The 13825-nt window shown below is 49.0% G+C and overlaps 1 protein-coding gene across 7 annotated transcripts in view; it reads left to right on the top strand.

Annotated features, from left to right (window-relative positions):
- CREBBP (CREB binding protein) overlaps positions 1-12329 on the top strand; it is a 92607-nt gene extending 80278 nt beyond the window's left edge. For 6 of the 7 annotated variants that reach the window (XM_027882772.1, XM_027882770.1, XM_027882776.1 and 3 more), the window contains 7 exons: positions 381-527; positions 754-867; positions 1275-1440; positions 2326-2493; positions 5524-5685; positions 5946-6227; positions 7890-12329. In XM_027882772.1, the coding sequence (XP_027738573.1) occupies positions 381-527; positions 754-867; positions 1275-1440; positions 2326-2493; positions 5524-5685; positions 5946-6227; positions 7890-10061 (3211 nt within the window). In that variant the 3' untranslated portion in view covers positions 10062-12329. The remainder of the gene's footprint in view (positions 1-380; positions 528-753; positions 868-1274; positions 1441-2325; positions 2494-5523; positions 5686-5945; positions 6228-7889) is intronic. The other variant, XM_027882771.1, reaches the window with a different exon arrangement.
- The last annotated feature ends 1496 nt before the right edge of the window (positions 12330-13825 follow it).

Here is a 13825-nt window from a genome sequence, read left to right as displayed (position 1 = left end):
CTTAAAAGGTTTATTCTACAGAGCATTTTGGCTGTAATTCATAAAGAGAGTGTTTATGTGACATCACCTCGTCATAATGCATCAGGTTTTCTGCTCTGCAACCTATTTAAAGGCTTGTGGTCTCTGAGGATATTCCTGTTCTCAGTGCTGGCCTGTTCAGTCCTGTGTTCTATGTGGAAACAGTCTCTCCACGAATTTACAGTGACAGGACTCCCTGTTTTACCACAGCTCTGCTCTGCCCCCCTTCAACTTCTGTGTAAATGTTCCTCATGGGTTAAAAATAAGGCTGGAAAACATTTCCTCATTCTGGTCGGACGCTGCTTTAATAGTTGGCTTTTTGCTGTTCTCTTTTTATCCTTCCTCCCCCCCCTCCCCTGCAGATTTGTGGATTCTGGTGAGATGTCAGAGTCCTTCCCTTACCGAACCAAAGCTCTGTTTGCGTTCGAGGAGATCGACGGGGTGGACGTTTGTTTCTTCGGGATGCACGTGCAGGAGTACGGCTCGGATTGCCCCCCTCCCAACACCAGGTACCCCCTCAGCTCTGCACACGGGCATCTTGCCAAAGCTGGGCAGTTTGTCTCAGTTCTGATGACTCTGAGAGCTCTGAGAGCTGTTTACACCATGCTAAGGCGGTTAAATGTGCGTTCAAACATCATCGTGGTTAATTTTTCTTTCTGTGTACGTGCCTGGTGTAAAAGTGAGCTCTGAGTGGCCAGAGCAGCCCCCGTGACTCGCTGTGTTCTCGTTGTGCAGGCGTGTGTACATATCCTACCTAGACAGCATCCACTTCTTCCGCCCCCGCTGCCTCCGGACCGCAGTTTATCACGAAATCCTCATTGGATATTTGGAATACGTGAAGAAACTTGGGTAAGTCACATCTTTGGAAAGAAAGGAACCTGATGTTTCTTTAATCCAGCTGCCATGCAGCTTTTTGTTTGGGATAGTCTCTATTTCCCTCTGTCCAAGGAGAGCACACACCTCTTCTGCACTACACAGAGAAATTGGGATTTTTGTCATTAAAGTGGTGGTTTGTTGTCAGGACTCTTTAAACTGACAGCACATCATTCACTGGGTCAGAGGTTCACTTGATATTTAAGCTTCGTTGTCAAATCCCAGACCTTATCCCTTGTCTAAATAGAAGTTATTGCCCTGCCAACTTTGCTACAAAATAAAAAGAAAAAATATTTTAAAAAGATGAAGCCAGAGCTCTGAATGTATACTTTGTATATTTTGTGATGGCAGTCACAGATTTTGTTTGTTGTGTGTCCCACCAGGTATGTGACAGGGCACATCTGGGCCTGTCCCCCCAGTGAAGGAGATGATTATATCTTCCACTGCCACCCACCTGACCAGAAAATACCCAAACCCAAACGTTTGCAAGAGTGGTATAAGAAGATGCTGGACAAGGCATTTGCTGAGAGAATCATTCATGACTACAAGGTTTGCTACTGTTTAATTTCTGATTTAATTTTTATGGGCTTTTCAGACTGGGATGATGACCTGCAAGGGGTTTATTCTCAGCCAGTGTCTTCACTGTCTTAGATTTTCTTGAGGTTCTGCCTTTCAGGCTGAAAATTCCTTAGGTTTGGTGCCTGAACAAAGAGAAATCTGCAAGGACCTGCCTTTGTGTACTTGTCTTTCACTGCAGTTCTTAGGCAAGGAAATATGGAGCTTGTTAAGAAACTGTTTGCTTTGGTAGCTCTTTAGGAGCAGGTGGAACTCTGGGCCCCACTAGTGTGAAATTAAAAAAAAAAAACCAACTCCTTATAAAAAGGATGATTTTCTTAATTAGAGAACATCACACATGTACCCAAGGAAATATGTTGAAGGTGGCAGAGGGAGCATTTGCCACTCCTTACACGCTAAAATTCACAAGAATTCCTTCATGGCAGTGACAGTGCCGGCAAAAAATTGATGTTTTGATGGCAAGTGACAGCTACTAAATGTGTGGAGGGGAACAGCCTCTAACAAGCCTTGCCATGGGATTCAGTGTAGCAAAGAGCTGCAAAATCTGTGCCTCCTAATGAAAAAGTGGGCTTCAAACCAAGGAGGGCTCTGTTGGGTTTTCCAGGGGTATCTTGGTGTCTCCCATTGTGTCAGGAACACGAACTGGTGGCACGATGGGGGTTCAGGAGAGGCTCAGCAGGGTAAGATAAAACAGGGGGTGGGGCTGTTATCAGCATTGCCAGGCTGCTTTTGCTGCACCCAGACAAGGAGACCTGGCAGGAGCAGGCCAAGGGTTTTGGGGCCGTGTCTCTGGTTCTCCTCCCTCCCCTAAGTGACCTTGGTTTATTTATTCCTGGAATTGTGGGATGTGCTCAACAGGACATCTTCAAACAAGCAACTGAGGACAGGCTGACCAGTGCCAAGGAGCTGCCTTACTTTGAGGGGGATTTCTGGCCCAACGTGCTGGAAGAAAGCATTAAGGAGTTGGAGCAGGAGGAGGAGGAGAGGAAGAAGGAAGAAAGCACTGCAGCAAGTGAGACAACAGAGGTGGGTTAACTTCATGTGCTGTGTTTGCTTCTGGCTCGCAAAGCTGGCAATCAATGTTTTAACAAACGAGAGAGTTCACATCCAGTAAACTAGAAAAGGTCGTTCACATCAGCCGTGAAATCAGGGGACCCTTTACTGCATTTCTGGGGTTTTTCATGGTTAACAAATACACTGGTGGCTTGGTTTGGTTGGGTTTTTTTTTAACAGACTCAGAAGTCAGTTGTGTCAGTTCAGCATCTCCATTCTCGGGGAAATGAGTTAAGCTGCTTTTGCTCACAGAGCTTTGGCTGAGCTGGTTCACACCTTTGCAAAGCACCTTCAGTATCTGCATTTGGAGAGGTGCTGGATTTTTCAAAGCTGAATGAAATGTGGCTGTTATTTAAGCACAAGTACTTGTAGTCATTTGCAACAGCAAGGGGCAGATATTTAAAAGTATTTAGTGCAAACTTTGTGTTGGTGGGAAACGTTGATCCTGATGGTGCTGTTCCTTCACCACCATTCTCCCTCTGCACATAAAAAAACCAAACAAAACCCCAACAACCAAGTTTTTCAGGGTGCTGGCCAGAATTTCATCATTCATTTGTGCTTCTGTCTCTGTTTTATCTGTAACCAAATGGTCCTAGCACTTTCATACTGACCCTTCGACTTGTGATTCACAGCAGGGTGTTGTGAAAATAAATATAGTAGGAAAATCTGAAGTCTGATAAGACTGAGGTGGAGCCAAAAGCTTTACCTGGGGGAAACCTGCCTTCAGCTTAGATGCCATGACTGTTTGCTTACAGTGAGTGTTACATGGGCTTGATGTGGAGGGATGGACCTTCAGCCATCGATTTTATTGTGTCAGGAAGTTCCTCCTGTTAAACTTCAGCAGCTCCTTCAAAGCTAATACGGTTGGTTGCTGTGTTTTTATGGAACCAAAAGGTTAACAGCTTTCACTTTGTTCCCTCTGAATGTGACTTGGAATATTGACATATTTCACCAAACAGAGCAGTATAAAAAGAAGTGAAGGACAAGGCTTGGGGTTGAGCTGCAGCCCTCTCCTGCTAACAGTATCATCTCCAGTAAATCAGAGGGTGCCCTCCCAGTGAAAGCATTTATTCTGCATCTAAGAGGGGGAAAAAAGGTGTTTAAAAAGCCCAGAACGACTAATTCTGAACAAGTCGTGGCCTGAAGTGCAGCCTTGACTGTGAACATCCTTGTGCTCCCACTTGATGCCACTGACGCTGTTTTGGGGCAGCAGGGGGACAGAATCTGCATCCAGGTCACTGAGATGTCATCCAAGAACACAACGAGGAATGCAACAGGGTGGTCTTTGCCACTTGGCTCGGGAAATGGAGTAGTTTTAAAAGTGTGAGAACTTCTCCAGTGCAGAGACCTAAACCTGGGTCACTTCGTGGAGGAACCTGCCAAGCAATGGGGGTCTCGGAGGGTGGAACCACGAGATGGGATTGAAATGGCACAGAATCTGCCTGTCTTTTCTGGAATGCTTCATCCTAAACTTTGTGTGTGTGGAGAGAAAGCTTCTTAAAAGTCAACTTGTGCTGCAGGTGTCAGATAAAGAGAGTCTAAAGAAGTGGGAAATAGTCAGAATTCCTGGAAAATTCTGAAGAGGCAAAACTCGCATATCTGCAGGTGACCTGGCTGAATATCAAAATAAAGTGGTACAAACACCATCTTACAGCTTCTTAAAACAGTTTGGAATGCTTTGTACAGTTGACAACTTAGACTTGTCCTGTTAGATAAGTTTCAATCTGTCCTTCCTCTTGGTGTTGAAATTTTAAAGTGCCTGTTGGTGCTGCAGGATGTGCAGGCAAAGGAGGACAGACCCCAATTCCATCAGGGTGGTGGAAAATTAGGGGGAAGTGAAGGTGGGAACATACAATACCTCACTTCTGAATCCCTTCAGATCACTTAGAGCTCACTCTGGTTTCCCATAAAATAGTCTCATTTTAATTTCCAAACAGATTTGGTCAAAAAGTCCATAAAATTAGTTCCAGAGCAGCCAGGAGTGGACAGGGAATTCCTGTCCAGGCCTAATTAATGGAATGGAAGGATGGCAGCATTCTATAAATAGAATTGCTCTCTGCAATTGGAATATTTTTGTTTTCCCTGAATAAATATGCCTGTGGATAAACCCTGTGTTTGCTTGTACGTGCTGTTCATGGAACTTTCTTCCATATGTGTGTGTATATATATACATGTATTTATATATATCAGAGTATTTCAGTAGCTTATTTTTAATTTCATGGTGAGCAACGTTCTCGCACTTGGAGAGGGGGTTTGACTGAGTGAGCTCAGGGCTTGGGGCTTGATTTTTCAAGGACATGAGAACTCCTAAAAGTTATTTCTGTTTTCCCAGGTCATCTAAATAACATCATCTGCTATTTTTTACTCTCTTTACTTACAGCTAGTATTCAGTGTATGGCCACTGTGGTCTGGGTTATAACTTGGGCACAAGTGAAGGTTTTGGTGGTTATTTTTTTTTTGGAGTTGCACGTGCAGCTGGAAGTCTGCAGGATGGAGAATAACGTGTTTGGTTGGTTTCAGTTCAAATCCTGCGTGTTCTTCTCTGTGTCCTCACCCTAAATTTGTTCAGTAAAAACAAACAAACCTTAAATCAGGGCTCGATCAAGTGTGTGAAGCCCCAAATGCACAGCAAAGCAAGGTACTGCAATCCTGGAATTGTTTGGAAATCCATTTTATTTGCAGCTGATTTTATCATCAGATGTCAATGAGATCTTACAAAGCAATAAAGTGTTTGAGAGGGGAAAAAAAGTCAGTGTAAGATGGGAATTATTTAATGTATATATGTACTTTAAAAGTCTGTTTTTAATCAGTGTTTGGATTTGTTTGCCTGCCAGTTTGGCTTTTGATTTTTCCTGGAAGATAGGATATATTTAACACAGCAGGGCTGATTTGCAGGCATTGGAACAAAGTTCTATTCCTGACAGCAGAAGTGTGTCAGTGTGAGCTCAGTGAATGGGAGAGAGCTCTGTAAAGTGTAACATCTTTCCCGTGCCTGTATTGCAGGGGAGCCAGGGAGACAGCAAGAACGCCAAGAAAAAGAACAACAAAAAAACCAACAAGAATAAGAGCAGCATCAGCAGAGCCAACAAGAAGAAGCCCAGCATGCCCAACGTGTCCAACGACCTGTCTCAGAAGCTCTATGCCACCATGGAGAAGCATAAAGAGGTACTGTCAAAGTGTGCAGTGCAAAGAGGAGGGTTCAGTCGCGGGCAGTGCAGGCGGGATGATACTCGGACCTCAACACTCGGGAGGAGCAGAGCTCGTGGTGGGGTTAGAAATGTTTCTGTTGCATAACAACATGCTGGCAGAGATCAGCTTCTACCCAGTTAATGAGATAAGGTTTGTAGCCCTCTGTTACTGCAGAGAGCACGAGCCTCCTCCTGCCAGATCACCTGCCCTGGCTGACGCCTCTCCCTCTCCCGCAGGTGTTCTTTGTGATCCATTTACATGCCGGGCCCGTCATTAACACCCTGCACCCCATCGTGGACCCGGACCCGCTGCTGAGCTGCGATCTGATGGATGGGCGAGACGCCTTCCTCACCCTGGCCAGGGATAAGCACTGGGAGTTCTCCTCTCTGCGCCGCTCCAAGTGGTCCACGCTGTGCATGCTGGTGGAGCTGCACACCCAGGGGCAGGATCGCTTCGTCTACACGTGCAACGAGTGCAAGCACCACGTGGAGACGAGGTGGCACTGCACTGTCTGCGAGGTACGTGGGGGGCACCTCACAACTCGGCTCCCTCTTGCCCTGCAGATGAGCTTCAGGGGGGGTTTTTTGGATATTGCCCAAAAGTTCCTCCAAATTGAGCCTGTCCTGATAAATGGGTGCTAAGCCTTAAGGGAAGGTGATTATCAGGTGGGTGGGAGAGGTGGGTACCTCTTCTTCTAGAGGTGACTTTGGGTTCTCAACATGGAAAACTCTGGAGTGGCTCCTGCTACATCATTTATTCCTCTGTGGCTCCTCTGCAGAGACAAGTTTTTAACTGAGTTTTAAAGAATCATGAATCTTAAAATGGTTTGGGTTGGAAGGGACCTCAAAGATCGTCTCCTTCCACCCCCTGCCAGGGGCAGGGACACCTCCCCCTGGACCAGGCTGCCCAAACTTTGAGACTGGGTGGTGGGGTGGGACTGCGTCAGACTGGTCAGAATGTGCAGGGCACTGACTCATCCACGTTTTGTGGATGTCCACCAGAGCAGGTGACTTATCTTCCTGCGGGGTCACACTCCTGCTTTAGACATGAGGCTGCCACAGCTCCCAGTCATTGTCCCTTTGGTCCAACACTCCCTGCCCTTCACATCAGACCAAATAATTGCTACTAACGTGGCTCAGTGCTTTTAATGACCAGCCCTTTTACAGCACAGATCACTTCTGCTGGGCTGTGTTAGAGAGCAGTTATCCATGGGGCTGTACCAGTGGCTTCACGGGGGCTTCTGTTGACCTCTGGCTGCAGCTGAACAAAAGAAATTTAAATAAGTGCAGCCTGGTTTTTACACCAAAAGTTACTGCCAGGTTTGTGGTGGAAGAGTCTTAATTAATCCCTCTGAGAAAAGCATCGAGCTGGGATTCTGGAGGCAAGGCTGCAGGAGATGGATCCCCCACAGAGGGGGAATCAGGTGGTGGAAGGAGGGTATGACCTTTAGGCTGCCTCGGGTACCCCTGTGGAAGGGAGTGCCCTTCCTGCAGCGAAAAAGGGACAGGGCAGTGAAAATCTGGGGGGTAAGGAGGTTTTCAGGTAAGTGTCTGTCTTAGCATGAAACTTGCACTTGATTTGAGGGTTGTTTTAGGGATTTAAAAACACACATATTTCAGGGCAGTAATTATTAGTCAGTAATTACACTAAGAATAGCTCAATGGAGAGCTAACCCTACCTTTCAGGCTGGGACCTCAGGTTTATCTTACTAGTTGGAGGTTTCAGTACCCTAATAGGTATCACAGAAAAATACCGGACAAACCAGTTCCTGTCACTAAAAGAGAAAAAAAATAAATAAAAAACGATTCCTGCAAGACATTTTCATGTAATAAAGTGACACAATAACAGCCCCTGATGGCAACGTTACCCGCTGTGGTCCAGAGCTGTGATTGCAGGCTGGCTTTGCTGAAGCTGCTGCCCTCCCTGCCCCAAAGCCCTGCTCCCACTGCCTGTACAGCTGCTTCCCTGCCCGGCCTGAATGGAAACGGGTGTAAATTGAGGTGGCAGCTGTTGGGAGCGCGTGGCTTTGTCCTGCTTGTGCTCTGTGTGGTTGTACCCACGGACACCCAGAGCGTTCCTGTACGGGGGGCTGGTGCTGCTCTCCCAGCACCGCTCTGCTCCCCTGTCGGCGTGGCTCGTGCCCCCTCAGCAGCTGAGCTCTGGGTGTTCTTCCCTTGCAGGACTACGACCTCTGCATCAACTGCTACAACACTAAGAGCCATGACCACAAGATGGTGAAGTGGGGCCTGGGTCTGGACGACGAGAGCAACAGCCAAGGAGAGCAGCAGTCCAAGAGCCCCCAGGAGTCGCGACGGCTGAGCATCCAGCGCTGCATCCAGTCCCTCGTCCACGCCTGCCAGTGCCGCAACGCAAACTGCTCCCTGCCATCCTGCCAGAAGATGAAACGGGTTGTCCAGCACACCAAGGGCTGCAAGCGCAAGACCAACGGTGGCTGTCCGGTGTGCAAACAGCTCATCGCTCTTTGCTGCTACCATGCCAAACACTGCCAAGAGAACAAATGCCCCGTGCCATTCTGTCTCAATATCAAACACAAGCTCCGACAGCAGCAGATCCAGCATCGCCTGCAGCAGGCTCAGCTCATTCGCAGAAGGATGGCGACCATGAACACCCGAAACGTGCCTCAGCAAAGTTTGCCTTCTCCTACCTCAGCAACGCCTGGTACCCCCACACAGCAGCCAAGTACACCGCAGACACCGCAGCCTGCCCCCCAGCCCCAGCCCTCCCCTGTAAGTATGTCACCGGCCGGCTTTCCCAGTGTGTCCAGAACTCAGCCCCCCACCACTGTCTCGACCGGAAAACCCGCAAACCCGGTGTCCGCGCCTCCGCCTCCGGCTCAGCCCCCACCGGCCGCCGTGGAAGCGGCTCGGCAGATCGAGAGAGAGGCTGCCCAGCAGCAGCAGCAGCTCTACAGGGTCAACAACATGAACAATGGTTTGCCTCCCGGCCGCCCGGGGCTCGTGAACCCCGCGGTGGGTTCGGTGAACCAGATGCCGCAAGTCAACATGAATGTACCGCGCCCCAACCCCGTGAGCGGCCCCGTCATGTCCAACATGCAGCCCGGGCAGTGGCCGTCGCCGCCGATGCCGCAGCAGCAGCCGATGCAGCCGGGGATGGCCAGGCCGGTGATGCCGATGGCGACGCCGCAGGCCGTGGCCGGGCCCAGGATGCCAGGCGTGCAGCAGCCGCCGCGCAGCATCACCCCCAACGCACTTCAGGACTTGCTGAGGACCTTGAAATCACCGAGTTCTCCGCAGCAGCAACAGCAGGTTCTTAATATCCTTAAATCCAACCCTCAGCTTATGGCAGCTTTTATAAAGCAAAGAACGGCCAAATACGTGGCGAACCAGCCCGGGATGCAGCCGCAGGCAGGGATCCAGCCCCAGCCCGGGATGCAGCAGCCGCAGACCGGGATGCAGCAGCCCGGCATGCACGCGCAGGCGGGACTGCAGAACATGAACGCCATGCAAGCAGGAGTGCAGAGACCCAGCGTCCCGCCCCAGCAGCAAGGGATCGGAGCGATGAACCCCCAGGGACAGGCGATCAACATCATGAACCCCGGCCACAACCCGAGCATGGCCAACATGAGCCCGCAGTACCGAGAGATCCTGAGGCGGCAGCTACTGCAGCAGCAACAGCAGCAGCAGCAGCAGCAACAGGGAGGGGCCGGCATGGCAGGAGGGATGGCAGCGCACAACCAGTTCCAGCAGCCCCAAGGGCCGGGAGGTTACCCCCAAGCCATGCAGCAGCAGCGGATGCAGCAGCACCTGTCCATACAGGGCAGTTCCATGGGACAGATGGCTCAGATGGGACAGCTGAACCAGATGGGCCAGCCCGGCCTGGGGGCGGACGGCGCTCCCAACATCCAGCAGGCCCTGCAGCAGCGCATCCTGCAGCAGCAGCAGATGAAGCAGCAGATAGGGTCCCCCGGGCAGCCCAACCCCATGAGCCCACAGCAGCACATGCTCTCAGGACAAGCGCAGGCGTCTCATCTCCCCGGCCAGCAGATCGCCACCTCCCTCAGCAACCAGGTGCGGTCCCCGGCACCCGTTCAGTCTCCCCGTCCCCAGTCCCAGCCACCACATTCCAGCCCGTCACCCCGGATACAGCCCCAACCGTCACCGCACCACGTCTCTCCCCAGACTGGTTCCCCCCACCCAGGACTCGCAGTCACTATGGCTAGTTCCATGGATCAGGGACACTTGGGCAACCCAGAACAGAGTGCAATGCTTCCCCAACTAAACACCCCCAACCGGAGCGCGTTGTCTAACGAATTGTCTCTGGTTGGTGACACCACCGGGGACACATTAGAGAAATTTGTGGAGGGTTTGTAGCATTATGGGAGCATCACTTTTGTTTCTTCTTTCCTTTCGTGTTCTTGGATATTTTGTACTGAAAAATTCAGACATCTGGGTTGTTTTGAATCCTAGATGGAACTGCTGCTTCCTACAGATGGAAGAATTAATTGCTGTTTAAAAATAAAAAGAAAAAAAAAACAATACAAAGAATATATTTTTTTGTTAAAGCCAGGCGGTTAAAATATCTGGTCTCTTTTGTGGGTTTTTTTGGTTTTTATTTTTTTGTTGCTGTTGACTCATACCTTTTTTTTAACGGGGAAAACAAGTTCATTATATTCATATTTTTTATTTGTATTTTCAAGACTTTAAACATTTGCGTTTAAAAGAAGAAAAAAAAAAATAATATTCAGAAACTGTTTCCTGAAATAATGCAACATTATAGCGTATCCCGGTAACTTTGACACATGGCGGGAAGATTTTTGTTTTCTATAGTGAACTCTGCAGGCGTTTGAAGTATTACCCCTGGGAAGATAGGAATTGACTCTTGCACACATTGGCCAACGCCAAAATCCTTGTCTTGCAGATGTAGAAATTGTTGCTTTGTTTCTCTGATAAAACTGGTCTTAGATGAAAATAGGGATGATCACTCTTAGGCCGTGCTGATCTGGATAGAGAAGAAACATTCTTTTCTTTCTTTCTTCTGTGTGAAACTTGAAACGAGGAAAGCAATTCTAGTGTAAATCATGCAAGCGCTATAATTACTATAAATAAGAAAATCCAAGAAGATTCAATCACTGTATAGAATGGTAAAAAAGAAAAAAAAAAAACTCATTTCTTACTTATAATATCATATTGTTAAAATAAACTGTGTGCAACAGACAAAAAGGGTGGTCCTTCTTGAATCCATGTACATGGTATTAACACTTAGTGTTTGGGTTTTTTGTTATGAAAATGCTGTTTTCAACATTGTATTTGGACTATGCATGTCTTTTTTCCATTGTATATAAAGTATTGCTTAAAATTGATATAAATTACTGAAGTTTTTAACATGTATTCTGTTCTTTAAAAATCCATGTAAGAATGTTTAAGGTTTTTATTTATTTATATATATTTTTTTTTTTGATCATGTTCTTTGTAAGACATAGCTATGACGATTCACTCATGACCCGGAGCAGCCAGAGGCAGCGGTAGGAGTGGCACGATCCATGGATGTTGTAGGTAGCAATGTCTGTTTTACAACACCTTTAGCGATTGTTTCCTTTTCGGGGAGGGAGAGGAGAGGGGAATGGTTCCCAGCCATCGACTCTTTGCAGGTGTTCATCCATAAGGGTTAACTGGAATAAATTATTAATAGCCGTTGCTTTTTAAAAACTGCATTAATTTAGAGAAGGATCACCAATGAAAGGAAAATAGAGAGTATTGAGTTAATTCTAGGCTAATTTATTTAGTCTACAGTAAAATATGAACCTATTGACTTTAACACTATTTTTCTGCTGTTAACTCTGAGTCTAGATTTGAGGGTTTTCTGTGGAATAAAAAATAACAAATCATGTACATGTTCCCTTTAATATCCTGTCACATGCCCTCACGCCCCTGGGATACTCACCCCTCCTCCCCTCAGTGAATTGCTCTCTTGGAGTTAAAAAGTCCAGGGCAGCTTTCCCAGCGTAGGTGTGAGCTCGAACCGCACCGAGCCGCAACCGCCATCCCTCAGACCTCAAGGCTCCTCCATTCCATGCGCCTGGCATGGGGTTTGCAGCGATTCCAGCAGGGAATCCCGCCCGGCAGCAGCGGGAGCACCGGGCACTCGTGGCTTTTCACATCCAGTTAGTGCTTCCTCCAGCCTTAATGTTTTTCTCGGAGCGCTGTTGGGGGAGGATGGGGGGGAGAAGAGCAAGGATTTATCTCAACTTTTATTCCCCGTACTGTGAAAAACAGCGCCCGGCGGCGCCTTTTTAACTGGAGAGGGTCTCTGCTTCAACTTCTCTTGCAAACTTTTAACTCTTGTACCTTTTTCACCACCATCGGATTCATCTGCCCACGCAATTGTCTTCAGCAATTCAAGATGTCAAAATTTGGGGCTGGGCTGAGGTCAGTGAACACTAACCCAAAGCTTGTCCAAAAGAAATTGCTGTTTAAAAAAAAAACAAAAAGAAAAAAACAGGAAAAAAAAAAAAAAGATGGAAAGCCCTGATGCTGTGTCTCATGCTGTGTACTTAAAAAAGAGGAAAAATACTATATTTGTGATCAAAAAGAGGAAACTTGAAATGTGCTGGTGTTTCTAATAAAAGCTGGTAAAACTGCTTGGATTGAAGGATGGTTCCACTTGGCTGGTGCCCGCGAGGATCAGCGGAGCCTGACGCCCGAGGTTAAGATAACTGCACTCAATCCCGCTAATTCCTCTAAGTAGCCTCCATTTTAAAGGCATCGGCACCGCTTCCGGATTTGGATAAGCCGAGCCCTGGTTGCTGTGGCTCAGGCTGCAGCTCGCTCGGGTGCCCCTTCCTGGGCAAGAGTGGAAAAAAACAACCGATGGGCAGCAAGCACCGGAATGTTTTTCAGTACAACCCGAAGTGTGGTGAGATCACAGAGCCAAGGGATCGGTGTGGATCCAGTAACTGGAGCTCTCTGGAGCAGGTGTGCGAGGGAAGAGCAGGGAGAGAAGGGAGGTGCCGAGCTGAAATCAAACCTGAGCAGGGGCTGGGCTGGGGGTGCAGCCTCGGGGAGGTTTCACTCCAGTCTCCTGTGAGTGTTTTAGGAAATTCAGCATGGCTGAAGACTGGATGGGCATGGATTTTTCCAGTCCTTGCCTGTGTTTGATGGCACTAAGGAACAGCATCCTAGAAACATGGGAATTTATAAGGCAGGCATGCACTGGAGCTCAGTGCAGGATCTTCACCACCGCAGAGGGTGGGTAAGCCCTTCCCCCCCGAATTCTGGAGGGGAAGGAGGTGCTTAAATCCGAACACTGAGCTGCAAGGACGACTCTCTGCTCCTTTCCTGGGCTGCCCACCACGCTCCATTGTGCTGCTGGCTCGGCTGCCTCCCACCACCGCAGGCTGGGAGTGTTCCCTCCTGCTGCAGGCACAGCCGGGCTGCCCCCAGCACCGTGTGAGCACAGCCTGCTCTGGGCTCCACCCGGGACACAGAGCTGCCCCCAGCACCGTGTGAGCACAGCCTGCTCTGGGCTCTCCCCGGGACACAGAGCTGCCCCCAGCACCGTGTGAGCACAGCCTGCTCTGGGCTGTTCCCGGGACACAGAGCTGCCCCCAGCACCGTGTGAGCACAGCCTGCTCTGGGCTCCCCCCGGGCGTTAAAGCAGCGGGGAGGAACAGGAGCCAAACAGGCTGGGACAGTCCCAGTGCAGGGAAGATGAAGCAGCCGCTGCGGAGCTGGGGGAGCACCGCAGAGCACACAGGTGTGGGGTGATCTCTCCTTCCCTGTGCTTCTCCACAGCCAGGAATTTAAAATGTGGAGCAGGAGGCTGCCAGGGCAGTGGTTGAAGCCAGCTGGTGCCAACCCCTGGATAATTGAAACGAGCCTGGATAGAGGGAAGGATCTCTCCCAGATCCCCTGCAATCCCTCCAGGAGAACACTTCATGGCCAATGGTCAAAGCACACACCCAGGGTGAGGCAGGGGGAAGATCCAGGTGTTTCACAGCAGGTACGAGAGCTCCGTTAAGGTCTCAGGAATGCTGTGGGATCAGCTGTGAGCACAGCAGGAGGAGGGAAGTATTTGAAACGGGCTCAGAAGTCATTTTGGCTTTGGCTGCAGCACAGGGAAGCTCGATGAAGGACTG

The sequence above is a fragment of the Empidonax traillii genome, unplaced genomic scaffold (assembly GCF_003031625.1).
Source record: "Empidonax traillii isolate 1590-97213 ecotype Southwest subspecies unplaced genomic scaffold, ASM303162v1 scaffold111:size2041728, whole genome shotgun sequence".
In the NCBI taxonomy this organism is placed as follows: Eukaryota; Metazoa; Chordata; class Aves; order Passeriformes; family Tyrannidae; genus Empidonax; species Empidonax traillii.
This window is presented reverse-complemented; position numbering and strand designations above follow the sequence as displayed.